The following is a 14420-nucleotide window of genomic DNA, read 5'->3' as shown; positions in this document are numbered from 1 at the left end:
TATTTGCCTCTCTCTTCTGTGGTATAGGTAATTTGTTCCTGTGTATATTCTCATGACAGAGCTATTTACTGTGATCAAAAAGGAGAGAAACTGTTCCAAACATTTTAGGTATAATTCAGATAGTGTCTATAAATGAGGCTAAACAGGGGAAAAATAAAACCCACATGCTATAGCTTCTTAGCTCCTAATGTTTGCATTCTGAGTATTACAGAATCATACAAATTTTAAGTAAGAGATCATAGTTTTTAAGTCTTAACCTTCTGTGAAAATTAGCTGTTTACAAATTGATGTAAAAACCTAACCCTTGGTGTCAATACAAAATCAATCATTATAATTAGAATAAAAACTCAGCAGCATATTGCTTCATTTGGTTATTTGGCTTATATATGCTTTATTTCTAACAAGCACATATCTTTTTCCTGTTATATTAATCACTGAGCTCTTTGTTGGAAATTTTTACTTTTATTTTCATTTTAATTATTTTAACATATTCTTAAATTTAATTGCAATTAGACAAAAATGAAATTTTCTTCATATAGTTTTAACAGTTGGATGTATTTTAAGTCTATGAACTAGTTAGTGGACAGTATTTTAATCACCTGGTATATTAAATTTCAAAATTTAACATTTAGCAAAATTTTGCTTCACAAATTCACTTTTTTAGAATGACAGGAAATATATACAACTTAGAATCCATATTCAGACAAATGCCCTTTTCCCTTCCTCAAAATAAAAGCTTTAAAAAGTGCAGTATAAAAGTTTTAGATATGAAGGCACTGCATAACTCTGCATCATATGGCTAATGTCTTGCTTAGCAGCAAGAGTAATGAGAATATTCTACACTTAATTTAATGGAGCATAAGAAACTTTGAGGAAGGACCTAGCTTTCATCAAAGAAAAAGAACCCTTTGGCCCACTTAATGGATTCCTTTCCAAGATTGCTTTTAAAAAAACTTAACTGGAAAGGCTATCTAGAATATGTCAACCACAAATATGCCTTATCTTATTCTGCATGAGTGTCCAGGGATATGGAGAAGAGTACCACATGTGTGAAAATATATATATTTCCAAAATAGTGACTTATCTCTTACGATAAAGCTAAATACACCTTCCCAAATACACTGTTTTTATATAAATGCTGCCAACAACAGATGATCTATCAAATCAGTTTTGAAAATTTCATAGCATTTCTATAAATCTAATGAAAACATCTAAGTCATTATAATATCCTGTTCTTAAACTTAGGGAGTTTGTATCTGCTCTTGACATGTTGAATTCAATGGGTAATAATGATGCATCATTCAAGGAATATTCTGATGTCCTAAACTGTTAGAAAACAAAAACCAGAGCCAGAGGACCTTATAAACAATTAACCACATTTGTTGTCATCTTAGAAACCAAACTGAATGCTATCTAACATTCCATGTAATAGCAGCCATAAGAGGCTTCAAGGTGGCCTGGAAAATCAGGTCCTGAAGTTCTTGGTAGCATATACTTGACTTCAAATCCCTTCTTTAAGGATATGACAAAAAAAAAATGGAAATTTGCCCCTTACATTAAACCAAACTATCACAGGAAGAAACATTTTACTTGAAGTTTGTTCTCTTGAAGGCCAGTAAAATAGTGGTCCAAAGATTATTGTCCAAAAGGCTAAGAAAGCTTTACAGCCTGGTCTAATGATTTATATTTTTTCTTTATAAGTGCTTTAATTACATATAGAGGAGAAGAAAATAATATATATGTTTTAATCAGATTAGTTTCAGAACAAATAAAATAACACATTAGAGAAAAAAATTACTTAAAAATAGTTGTATTTATATTCCACAATTTGCTCAAATACTGGTTTTCTTATAAACTTTCTACAGGATGTTTTTTAAACAAATTCTTCACATTGTGTCTTGACTATGTACTTACGGAATTTCAGGGAAATAGTTCTGTATGTTTTTATAGCTTAATTTGTACTAAAGGGATGGCAGATGGTCACATGCAGTCCATGTGGGATTCTAACATGACATTTAGTGAGTTTTCTGACGTGGACCATCCCTTTGATGCTGAAGGTAATGCATCTGTTGAAAGAAGTGATTGTAGATTTGGATTACTGCTCTCTGCATCTTCCAGTTTTTCTGTGTTGTCTTCCCAATTAATGTGGAATCTTGTAACTCTGGGATTAGATGCCAAAATGTTCCTTTGAAGCTGAAGGAAGAAGGAAATATATAAATAGTAAACACTAAGAAAGTTAGATACTACATACAAATAGAAACTTAATAGAATGATTCTTTACCTTAGTACTCCTAAAGGGCCAAATTCATATACAAAGGCTAATTAAGTAAAGCACCTTAACCCAACACACAAGGACCAGGCCTACAGCAGACATTATTATTTTAGCTTAATGGAAACAGGATATGGAGAATCTGAGAGAATTCATCCAGATCTCTTATTAACCAATAAAATATCTAACCCCTTTATACTTGTTTCCTAAAAGGGAGAGAATCTCTTCTTTTTCTTGCAGATGAATTCTTCATAGAACGCTTTATCTCACAAACTAGTATGCTTTGTAGATTGATGTGGTATCTTCAGTAATATTTTCAAAGAAAATGAAAAATTTCTTCAAATATAATATCTCATTATTAGTGGTTTCCTACCTTTTAATTATTATGGTTCACTCTCAGAATCAGTATTCTAGTTTCTTCTCTTTTTGCTATACAAGGTGCCATATAAGTAACTAATACACGGAGTCAATGTAAGGTCCCATACCAGGATTAAGCATTCTGGCCTTATTACCAGAAAAAACATTCCACTTTACTCCCATGTAATTTTTCTTGCATGATCCAGCAGATGGGGTGTTGTGTTCAATCTCACATAAATGATCAGTTACTAAAACTGTTACAGTTCCCAAGAAAAATCATGAAATACTAAGTATTTCAGAGAATCTGTATTTCTGAATCACAGGTTTCAGATTCTCACTCAGAAGCCATTTTCCATAACCAGAAATATTTAAGACCTTTAGGTTAACCTCTAAGAATAGCAGATAAAGGAAAACCTACATATGCGCGCGCGTGTGTGTGTGTGTGTGTGTGTGTGTGTGTGTGTGTGCGCGCGCGCCAATTTTTGGAAGAGTTACAGACCAAGAATATCATTGAATAATCATGAATTTCTATGTTGTAAAGGCTGAAATGAAAAGAATTATGATGTGTGGGAAATGCCATGCAGCAGCTGTAAACAACTGTTTCTTACAGGAGGATTTTTTCAATTTTCTAAATCATCAGAGACTCTCAAGGTGCCTGACCAACATTAATTACTCATGATTCACTTGGAGGTAGGGTCTGAGGTCAAGTATGGGTAATGGAACAATTAGTTTGCCCAGTTAGCACAAAGACCTCAAATTTATTTTGTCTCAAAGGTATTTTCATAATATAGTATGAATTGGCACTTGCTTAATAGTAAAAGTAATGAAAGAGGAATAGTCAGAACATTACCTTAGAAAAGTCTGGTTTTACTGGCGGATTTTCCCTTAATTCTGTCTCAGTATATTCATTATTTACATAATAGCCAACTCTAATAAATTCTTGACCCCGATAGGTGCATGTAATTAGCACAACTGTTACACCTACTGCATCTGCATCTGGAATGAGTCCTGGATTAGGTGCATCAGCCTAGAATAATTTAAAAAGAAAAGAAACACACGTCACAAAGAGGCAAGCAAGACTGGAGTTTTAGTTACCTTGAGCAGCATGAATTAAGGGTACAGCAACAAAAACTTAGGGACATCATACTGGGAAGGCAAATGTTCATTTTTAAGATTGACTTAAAGCCAGAAAATATAGTTCAAATATTTCTCCATGGTATACGTAATTACTCTGGGTACCTGAAAGCTTCACTACTTCTATAGGAAGATAAATCTAGCTACACTGTGTGGTAGTTCCTGAGGGATTGTGCAATATTCAATTATAAAACCTTTTATAAAATATAGCAAATAATTAAATCAGTAGTCTCATTGACTCTACCCTTTTCCAGTCATAATTTTCTTTTTGTTTTTGAGAGTGAGCACAAGTGGGGGAGGGGCAGAGGAAGCGAGCATCTTAAGCAGGCTTCATGCCCAGTACAGAGCCCGGTGCAGGGCTCAATCCCATGACCGTGACATCGTGGCCTGAGCTGAAATCAAGAGTCAGATGCTTAACCAACTGAGCCACCCAGGCACCCCTCCAGTCATAATCTTCAAACCTAAATTAGTAAATATTCAATGATCTCCACATAGCCTGTTGGCAGCAAATGTTTATTATACCAGTTTCTCTATTATACCCAGGACACACAGCCACTCTCCCACCTGTCACAGATATTCTAATAGTAAATTAATACCAAATTGAAAATGGAATAGAAATAGCTATTCAGCAGATTCTCAAAAATATTAAACTACTGTGAATGACTTTGATAGGCACTAAAATATAGTGTACTATTTAAACCACGCACACTGGAAATACAATGAAGGTAAAAATTGGTTTGAGCAGACATACTCAATGACCTTGTTTTAAATCCAGCTGCTGAATCTTGAGTGCAGAAGGTGAAGCAAGTGAGCTAGAGGAGGTGGACAGCATGAGAAAAGGCTAGGGCCCTGTGGCGCTACGTACGGCTGGAAGGAGTCATAGACTGATGGGCACTGACACAGACCTGAGGCAGCCATTCTGAATGGTAAATGGATAGATTGTCCCAGCAGATTAGCTTACTCTTGCCAGGACACTAACGAACATCCCTGAGCCTGGTGAACACTTCAGCCGTGGCCTTGGCTTGGGAAAACCCCTGTCCAGCATTCTCAATCAGGCTGTTTGAATTATCAAAGACCAATGATTATTGTATAGTTATTACATGTAGATGACACAAAAAAGCATAAAATATCTATCTAGTCTAAAACATCTATCTAGGCCGAAAAGTTAAGTCACCTTCTGCTTCCCTACCTCCCACATCCAGCCAGTCTAACACTTCTCATCTCTCAAGTCTCAGTTCGTGTCTTCATGTCTTCTCTGGAATCCTGTTGCAACTTTCTAACTGTTCTCCCCTAGCTCGCTTGCTATTTTGCACTGTTGCCAGCATTAGCTAGGCAAAGATCCATTCCTATCCCTTCACTAATTTTAAAAATTCCTGATGATTACTCCCATTTCTGAGAAAAAAAATCCCTTCTTTAACTTCATTTATAAGGCCCTTCACAATTTGTCTCCAACCAACAGCTCATTCACATTCCCTTTATTTCCACACCTCTTACTCTTGTTCTAGAATCAGAGTTCTTTTAAATGTACTGGTAATCTTTCATGCCTCTGTGCTTTGCGTATACTGTTACCTTGGCCTGTAAGTCTCTTCCCTAACATCCTAAAAAATTCATCTAAGTTTGCATAAAATGTATCCTTTAGTGAAGCCCTTCCTAATTCAGAAGATAGAATTAATAGTACTGTTTTTGTACTTTATTCTTGACACAAATCCTCTTTAATGTATGTCCAATAATTTAAATGTGTTTATCTTTCAGTTGTTGCTGGGATTCTAAGCTTTGTTCTGGGCAGAAATCCTGTCCAGTTCATCTTTATAATTCCATGTCTGGCACAGCTCTGGGTGCACAGTATATGATTAGTATTTTGAAATTCCTGCATAACTCAATGCCTGACCTAAAGTAATTTATGATCATTTTAGAGAGATATCAGCAGGGGTATGAAGGCCTGTCCTGAGAATATGCTGTTTGTCTTACAGATCCTGTGTACCCCTACTGAGAGGGGTTAGGTTACTTCCAGGGTACCCAAAGAGCTTCTAATGTTCTGGAAGTTTGTGGAGAATGGGGAAACAGAGGTAGTTTAGTACTGCTATGGAAACTTTCCTCCCATAGTGCTTCCCATTCCCTCAGTAGATTGGTTCTAGCCATGTTTGTGTTTTAAAATTTGATTGCCAAAGAATTCAACTTGAGCAAATCCAAATTCAAGTAGAAAAACTCACAGTCCTCTCAGATCACTTAAGATGAAATAACAGAGGGGTGCCTCGGTGGCTCAGTTGAGCATTGGACTTCAGCTCAGGTCATGATCTCAGGGTTCCTGAGTTCAAGCCCTGCACCAGGCTCTCTGCTGTCAGCATGGAGCCCGCTTCGGATCCTTTGTTCCCCTCTCTCTCTGCACTTCTCCTGCTCATGCTCTCTCTCTCTCTCTCAAAAATAAATAAACAGTAAGAAAAAAAAGATGAAGTGATAGGTAGAGATTTTTAACGTCAACCAGCAGTAGTACATAGATGTCTGGACATCTTCCTGCCAGCCTTTGACACACTCATAAGAAAGGCATGTTTATTCATGGCACACCAGGGGAATACTATGTAGTTTGTTTAAAACACAAAACAAAAACTGTAGGTTAGTTCCCTTTTTGCTGATAATGGTGAATTTTTTTTAAATACACAGGGTGACAGTCTGATTTACATTGCATGGTGCTCTTTCTCTGTCCTTTTTGGCAATATGAACACTGATACCAAGGTAAAACTACTGGAAAATCACTGGAGGGAAATATCTTTGAATATATTTTTCACTCCAGCCAAAAGCTTAACAGTGTTCTTAACAACATAAACACACAGAAAAGATCATTTAAGGGTTTGTTTCAAAGCCAAAAGATTTATTTGCAGGTTTTATAGTAGCATAAAAAGGTCTACCAGTACAAATCAATCCAGGTTTCTTAACCACATCATGAATTATCATCAGTGAATTATGGGTTTTCCAAGCTTATGGGTCAAAGCAAATACTTCTTTGTGTAATAATTTCAAGAACTTAAGACACAAGTGTGTTACAAGCAATGGGGCAGGATGTGAAGCAGTCTGTCAACTGCAGTGCCTCCCCCTACCCATGTCTTTCACCAAGGTTATGCACTCACATGACTCAGGTCAACAGCACTTTTAATGAATAGATATGAACTAATATATTTGAGCTTTTCTTAACTATTTGTTTAGATACAGTAAATTATTTGTTGCTTTTTAATAAAAAGGAGACTACAATTCTGATTCTGTATTTAGGAGAAGGGAAGGATAGGTAGCAGCTCTATAGATACCATGTTTATGATACATGATTCATGGCCCAGATTCATGGCCCATATCAGATGGGATTATCTGACCAACACTATTCATTTAAATTGAAAATGAGAAAAAAAAAAAAAGGGGGGGGACATCAGGGGTAGAAAGAGTTAATGTCCTTCTGGATGAGGTCTTTTCAGTGGGTTCTACATTAACTGATGGGACTCTGCTGTGTATAAATACCTGTAAGAAAATTAATAGTTTTCTTTTTGAAACCTATGAGTAGTTACTCTTTGGGCTATTGTAAATATCTCCCTGTAATAAGCATGGATAATTGGGAAATGACTGAATAGTTTTAAACAACCATTTAACATAGATTAAAAGAAGTAACACTTTGAATACAGAAGACAGTGTCTGAAGCCTTGGTACAGACCCAAATACTGTCAGTGGTATCTGAGAACATAATTTGTATTGGAATTTCCCCTCACAAATAATAAACACAGTAGTAGATTTGTAACAGTAATTCTCCATAAAATGTGTAGATTAGATGCTTTAGTAAAACACTGGACTTTAATTCCAATGATCCAAGATTATGCAGGTCTCTCTAGTAGCATACCTAACTAACCTAGCTCAATCATGGAGTGTGCTGAAATAAAGTTGTTTCTGTGGTCAGTACTCCTAGTGGCTGAAACCAGAAACCAAGATGCATATTACTAACTATACCAGTTAGTAGTATGCATTCAACCCCTGTACTGGCTGCTGGACAGCCACAGGTCTGATACTGTCGGACTGTCCACAGGAAGAGCCCCGAGTTAACCACAACGTGTGCCACGACACAGTATAAGCTTTACTGCATGCTGTGCACACTCTGGAGTAAACATCACATTAACCTCTCAGCACACAAAGTCAAGAGGTAGCATTCCTTTATGCTACAGAGGCTGCCTAAAACACAACAGAAGCAGATAAAAAGTGAGCGCAGCAGAAGCAGAGTGATTTAACCCAAAAGGAAACGAGTGAGGACCATGAGATATATAGTTTAGAAACGTATTTGGCATACATATTTACCAAGAACAATCTTACCTGAAATACAAACATATGCCTTCCTGCAGGAACAGGGCCCACTAAAACAGAGTCTAAAACTTGATCGTATTCTTCACTTTCTGCAGAGCCCACATAGATAATTTTCCATTCCAAGTCTAGGGTTAAAAACCAAAACATTATTTCATATTCAGTAATTACATTATGAGATGATATCAAAGACCCTATTTTAATGTCCACTTAAGCCAATTATTGGTTGCTGAAATTGACTTCTCACAGCAGAAAGTCCAAAAAGGCACTGAACTGCTCCTTATAAAATTCTTACATTTCTTAACAGAGTTTCTCAAAATGTTCTTTTGTGAAACACTAGTTCCTGGGCAGGGCTCCTCATAAACAAACCAACATGGCCAAAAACTTGGGAAATGCTACAACCTTGTCTTAAGGATTCATAAATAAAGCACACTGGCAGAGTGTTCGGGAACTTCCTTCGGTCAAGAACACCAGTAACGTTAATTCAGCATTTCCCAAGTTTATTTGGCTATGGAATCCCTCCCCACTTTTTTTTCGTATGTTATCTCTTAACAACCTACTTAAACACTTTGGAAGGGCTGCCCCATACTATATTGCACAGATCCAAATCACCAAAGAACTCCAAAATGGAAAAGTTATTAACAAACTTCCCTTGTGGCTTAGAAGGGGCTTCAGCTCATCAACTGTCAAAGGGACCAGTCAGGGTTTTTCCTCATGGTCCCTCTTCATGTCATATTCTTTAAATTGGGAAGAGGAAACCAAGGATCCTTGTGCCACTTTATACAACAGACTATATACAGTGGGAACAAGCATCAGGAGGAATAAGACACGCTGAAGTGCAACCCAAGACATTTTCTGTAATTCAACTGTTACATGTAATTCAGCTTTTATTGAGCACCTTCTACAGTGTGCTCTGCAGCAAGAACCCAGAGGTGGGTAAAATGACTGCTTTTTCAAAGGAGCTTCCTGCTTAGTAGGGGGAAGAAGACAGCTCTGCAAATACAGATTACCCGAGCCCTCCTGGTCCTGAGGGTGTTTAGCACAGTGCGGCCCACCCTTGGATTCACTTCGCTGCGACTACAGCACTCCCAGAGGGGTGTTTCTAGGTCACTGAGAATCTAGTTCTACTAAGTCAGCACTTTCTGAGGACCTATTATGTAAGTCATGGCTCTCTTCTAGACCACTTACATTTCTGTCTTCTAGCACATTTCCAGATGCAGGGTCCTGCATCTGACATCTCACGAGATCATCTATTTGTTGATAAAGATTAAAAGAGGAAAGAAGCAATATGAGTATCTAGCTAGAAGGAATAGCAAGTATCTGCTGAAGAAGCAACGAGGCTGGGCTGGTGCAGACTGAATAAAGGGGAAAATAACTGACCCTTAGCTTGGGTGTGAGGGGCATGGCCAGATTATGTAAAGTTTTTGGTTTTGTTTTTTATTTTTGACAGAGTGTGAGCAGGGGAGGGGCAGAGAGAAAGAGAGGGTGATGAAGAATCTGAAGCAGGCTCCAGGCTTTGAACTGTCAGCAGAGCCCAACGCAGGGCTCAAACCTATGAGCCGTGAGATCACGATGTGAGCCGAAGTCTGACTCTTAACCAACTGAGCCACCCAGGTGCCCCAGATTATGCAGAGTTTTAAAGGTCATCGTAAAGATTTTTGGCTTTTACACTGAGTGGCACAGGAAGCTATTGGGAGGGTTCTGACTACAGGAATAACATGATCCACTTTTCATTTTAGAAGGATCATTTTGGCTCCTGTGTTCAGTATGGATTGTGAGATTGTGAGGGTCAAGAAACAGGGTATTTTAACAACTGAGGCAAGAAATTATGGTAGCTTGGACCACATGTAGCCATAGGGATGAGAGCAAGGACACTCTGGATAAATCTTGAAGATAAAGGCAGCAAGAATCCTTTTTTGCAGGGGGTAGGGGATGAAATCAAACAGGAATTTCTTTTGGACATGTTAAATTTGAGATATCTACTAGATAGATACCTAATAAAATTACAAAATTAGTGCCTAGTGACATAGGAAACCCAAAAGCCAAGTGGAGAAACTTTTAAGAAAGGGGTATAAAAGCTATTAAACTTAGTCAAGTGCGAGTAAGACTGGGAACTCTCATACGAAGGTTTTCATATTTTGTTCATTTTGTATGTATTTATTTGTACTAATACATATAGTGCTCTTGGCCTCCTAATTGGTAGAAAGTTGGCATTTGTAGTCTGGCATGGAAACATAGTCAGAATTTATAAACTTATTTTGTAAAATACCTACTATGTGCTGAGCATTGGTCTTACCAATTTCACACCTGTTATTTAAATCTCAACAGCTTTATCATATGGATTTAATTATACTATTATGCAAACAAGAAAGTTGAGGCCCTGAGAGGCTAAGTAATGTACCCAAATTCACACAGCTAGCAAACTCAGGAATCAGAACCTACACTATGTCTCTGCAACTCCAAAGCCTGGGCTCTTTCCAAAACCAAAACTAGGAAGATGCATTCTTCCATTTCTGCTCTCAAATGAATAGTGGAATAAAGGAAATTAATTGTGGGGGGGGGAGGGGGGAGATGGGTGAGACCAGAGGCTATAGGAAGATGATTTACCCTTAAGGAGCACAGGCTGTAACTCAGGGAACACCTGTACCTTGATTTCTATCTGATGGAATCCTTGCTATAGCTACTGAGTTTAAAATGCTCAGTACTTATTTATAAATTAGCATCAATTGTTTTATTCTTACTATTTTTTTTTAACTCTGCTTTCATTTTCCTGTCCCTTGTATTTGAAGGAGGAAGGGATAGAGTCAGATGCACAGGTTATCTGCTGAAGTAGTTTAATCATTTAAAAAGTTAACTGTTTCATCTAATCATGGAAATCCCGGCCTGCAAGTATCTGCATTTATGGTTGGGAGTGAGGGAAGTAACCAAGTGAATTTTAAACTAATTACACTGCTTGGGACGATCTGTGATCTAGTGGAAAGTATGTAATCTTTGGGAATTAGAACAAGCCTGAAGTTTAAAAGCATGAAACACCATGTTCAACTCTGGTACATTGTAAGTATTCGACTAATAGTAGCTAGAATTATTGGTACTGACCAACTTAAAAAAAAAAAAAGAAAGAAAGAAAGAAAGCTCCATTCAGTAGAGAAAGAATCAGTAGTCCACAGAGGGCATAACAAAGATTAGCAGGAAGGTCAATCAAAACGTGTACAGACTTGGGACCACCAGATCAAACACATCCTGGGTCTCCTAATCAAATTAAAGTATGAAAAATGGTGGCCAACGTCTGGTGTGGGACTTGAGACAAAATTATGAAGTGAAAATTTCCCTTCAGAATATTCTGTAGTTTCATTTTAAGAATAGATTTTTTAGAGATCCGCAATATAAAAGTATGGAACCTGTAAGAAGCTTTTGCTAAGTAAACTCAGTTTCCTTAATCCACGTAGCCTCTAGGTGGAGTACACAAGCATGGCACCTTTTTGAAAGATTCCTTTGCAGCTTTCAGTATGACTCAGCTTAAACTCTTTTTAAAAATGCTAAATAACCAGTCTTAGTGCTCTGGGATAAAGTGTACAAGTGGAAGTAAGCGTATTGTTGACACTAGTATCCTAAAAACTCTGATGTCCTTCAGCTGAGTTCTGATTAGGTCCCAGGTAAAAATGGAACGTAATTCTGCTTCCATGAATGGTGAGTTTCAACCATCCAATGCCAAAGCCCTGTAACATCATGAATCATCTATCACCCTTGTCCAAAACTGGCTCTTAAAATGGAAGGCATCACTTGAGAAATACCTGTACTTTGAATAACTTAAGCTTAAAATGCTGTAAGTTGGAATGATCAATGGTTTCTCTTGCATTCGCCAATTTTTATATACAATTGGCAAAAAAAGGAAAGATTACCAACTGGTTGGATAAGAAAAATTGGCCTGGTAGTTAAATGGTGACAGTAGCACTCTGGGAAAGTAATCAAATGGTTTCAGAGTAGTAAGAAAAATCCCCTTTAATTTTATTATCAGTGATCTATTAGAAGTTAGTTTATTTTAATAAATGAATCGTCTTTCAAAATGGGACCTACATGTTATATATGTGCATATATGCTTTATATATTCATTAATACTTACTGAAGAGCACAGATTAAAGTGTTATAATTACAGGAGATGGTGGAAAGCACTGAGTACAGAGGACTGTTACTTTATATACGCCTGTACAACTTTTAAAAAGTTTATTACAATGAGCATGTATTGCTTTTATAATTTGAAAACCTAACACCCTACATAAAATACATTTTGTGGATATTAAAAACTAATTTTTAAAGTGAAATTGCTTTATATGCCATTATTTGCATAATTTTAAATGCATTTCGCTAAATATACTTGTAAGTTCAAATAAGTATGTCCTGTTTAATTGTAAAATGACCATTGATGAAGCTAATTTTTTTTTTCAAATTTTGAAAAGTCAAGCACTGGATTATTTTAATAAAATTTACGAGCAAATATTAAAAAAAAAGCCTTGACAAGTTTTAGCTTCCTAAATATTTGTTACTGCATATAATAAAAATATTTTTGGAGACCTTAATACAGACTTAGAAAAAAGTAGTAAAAATTTTTGCATTGCCATTAGAACTTTACCTTTTATTTCCTGGCCCACTTTTGTATTTTATGCTCAGGGTGTTTGGATGAGTTATTTTAATTAGATTTCAACACGTTCTTGAAGAAAGTCTTTCAGACTACTGAGAAGCCAGTGATTTTAAGTCCTGGGAATTAAGTGTTTTACTTATTTTTGCTCTTGGGTTAAATGTAACTTTATAGCTTAGCAATATTTTTCTTCTGAGCGAGAGGAGAGAAGGTTTCAGTCATTACGGAACAGGAGTCCACGCCGGTCGGGGCGAGCCTGCGCGCCAGCATCCCCGGGTGCCCCGAGCATCCCGGGCGCGGGCCGGGGAGTGCCGCCGGGGAGCACCCGCGGTCCCCGGGGAGCGCCGGCGCCCGGCCCGCTGCGCCGAGGGGCCGAGCCTGCGCCCGCCTCCCCCGCTGGTTGGTCCAGGGAGCCAGAAATCAGCGCGAGGACAGCCTCGCTCTCCTCCCCGGGGCGGCCGGGCACGGCCACCCAGGAGAGTAGGGCAACTCCAGCGTAAGCTCTAAAAATGGATTTGCCTCTCGCTCGGGGGCAGGAAGGTGGGCAGGCGGGGCGCCGTGTTCGTCACCCGCGGCGCGGAGAGGAGGCGTAGTGACGCCGGGGTCGGTGGCCCAATTCTCTACTCTTGGTAAGATGGCTCCGCTGCTAACTCGCCGGCGCGACCACACACATGCCTCTCCCTTCCCAGCCTTCGTGCCGGGGCCGCGGAGGCCGTTCCCGGCGCGGGGCCAGCCCGGGGCGACCCCCGGCCGGCGCCGCGGGCGCGAGTGCGGGTCTAGCGAACCTCCCGCCCGCCAGACAAAGCTGACAACATGGCTACCTCCGCTCGAACAAGTTCCTCGCAAGTTGAGCCACGGCAGGCGCCCCGGCTGCGGCCGAACGCCGCGCGCGCCTCGGCGGCCGTCGTCCATCAACTTCAAGTTTCCCTCCGCAGAGCCGAGCCTGCCGCCCGTCCGGCGCCGAGCACCGGCCGCCCGCGCGAGGCCGGGCCCGGGAAACTTTCAACGTCTGCAGCCCGCAACTGACAGCCCGGCGGCGGGCGGGCGCCCGACTCACCTTCAGACAGGTCCTCGATGCACTCGAAGGTGATCTCGAACTGGAACGGGTTGTAGAAAGGAGAAGGGTTATCCAGCACCACTACATTGTTCACCTGAACCTTTGCCATATTTTGAAAAAAACACAAACAATGGGAACGGGGCTTGTTGCGGCACAATAAAGTCCAGCGCGCGGCCGCTCGGGAGAGCGCAGACCCCCGCCCCGGCGCCTGCCCGACGTCGTGCAGCGGCGACTTGAGAAACTTTTTTTTCCTCTTTTTATTTACACGGGAGCACTCCACAGTGTTTTGCAGCTTTCCTATTTCACTAAACTACAGCCCATTCTGCTCTGATAACTAGCAGCGTTGCCCGCGATTGGCTGCACCCAAGCTCTGACCCTCCTCCTCCAGCGAGGGCCTCGGCGGTGAGCAAGATGGGCTCCCGCTCCCGGAATGGACTCGGAAACTTTAACTGCGGCTCCACCTGCTGGTGTGGATTAGGACAAAGGCGGAGAACAAAGTGAGTGGAATACGGGCTGGGAGGCCCGCGCGGAGGCCGCCGGCGGCGGCGGGGGGGAGGGGCGGCGCTGGCCCCGCCCCCGGCCCGGCGGCTCCCGCGTCTCACGTCGGGCGTGGCCGCGGCGGGGCGGGGCGGGGGTCGGAGGAGG

At 40.0% G+C, this 14420-nt stretch overlaps 2 protein-coding genes across 8 annotated transcripts in view; one reads left to right on the top strand and one right to left on the bottom strand.

Moving 5' to 3' along the window:
* Nucleotides 1-14420, top strand: part of MCM9 (minichromosome maintenance 9 homologous recombination repair factor) — a 111762-nt gene that overhangs the window by 26667 nt on the left and 70675 nt on the right. The gene's annotated exons all lie outside the window — the stretch shown is intronic.
* ASF1A (anti-silencing function 1A histone chaperone) lies at nt 1795-14273 on the bottom strand. 2 transcript variants are annotated; one of them, XM_060616518.3, is made up of 4 exons: nt 13776-14273; nt 8098-8213; nt 3477-3653; nt 1795-2193 (listed from the first exon to the last, which is right to left on the bottom strand). In XM_060616518.3, the coding sequence occupies exons 1-4, from the start codon at nt 13882-13884 to the stop codon at nt 1981-1983; spliced, it is 615 nt and encodes a 204-aa protein (XP_060472501.1). In that variant the 5' UTR covers nt 13885-14273; the 3' UTR covers nt 1795-1980. The 2 variants fall into 2 exon arrangements, with proteins under 2 accessions (XP_060472501.1, XP_081651902.1); XM_081795776.1 differs by lacking the exon at nt 13776-14273 and adding an exon at nt 13540-13749.

The sequence above is a fragment of the Panthera onca genome, chromosome B2 (genome assembly GCF_046562875.1).
Source record: "Panthera onca isolate mPanOnc1 chromosome B2, mPanOnc1 haplotype 2, whole genome shotgun sequence".
Classification (NCBI taxonomy): Eukaryota; Metazoa; Chordata; class Mammalia; order Carnivora; family Felidae; genus Panthera; species Panthera onca.
The sequence above is the reverse complement of the archived record's forward strand: the minus strand, read 5'-3'. Positions and strand labels throughout refer to the sequence as shown.

Excerpts from the sequence above, each read along its gene's own strand:
- ASF1A (XM_060616518.3), bottom strand. The coding sequence starts at position 13,884 with ATGGCAAAGGTTCAGGTGAACAATGTAGTGGTGCTGGATAACCCTTCT. Across the intron at positions 8,214-13,775 it reads CATCGAGGACCTGTCTGAAG|ACTTGGAATGGAAAATTATC; the intron begins GTGAGTCGGGCG and ends TTTTAACCCTAG. Across the intron at positions 2,194-3,476 it reads TAAAACCAGACTTTTCTAAG|CTTCAAAGGAACATTTTGGC; the intron begins GTAATGTTCTGA and ends TTCTTCCTTCAG.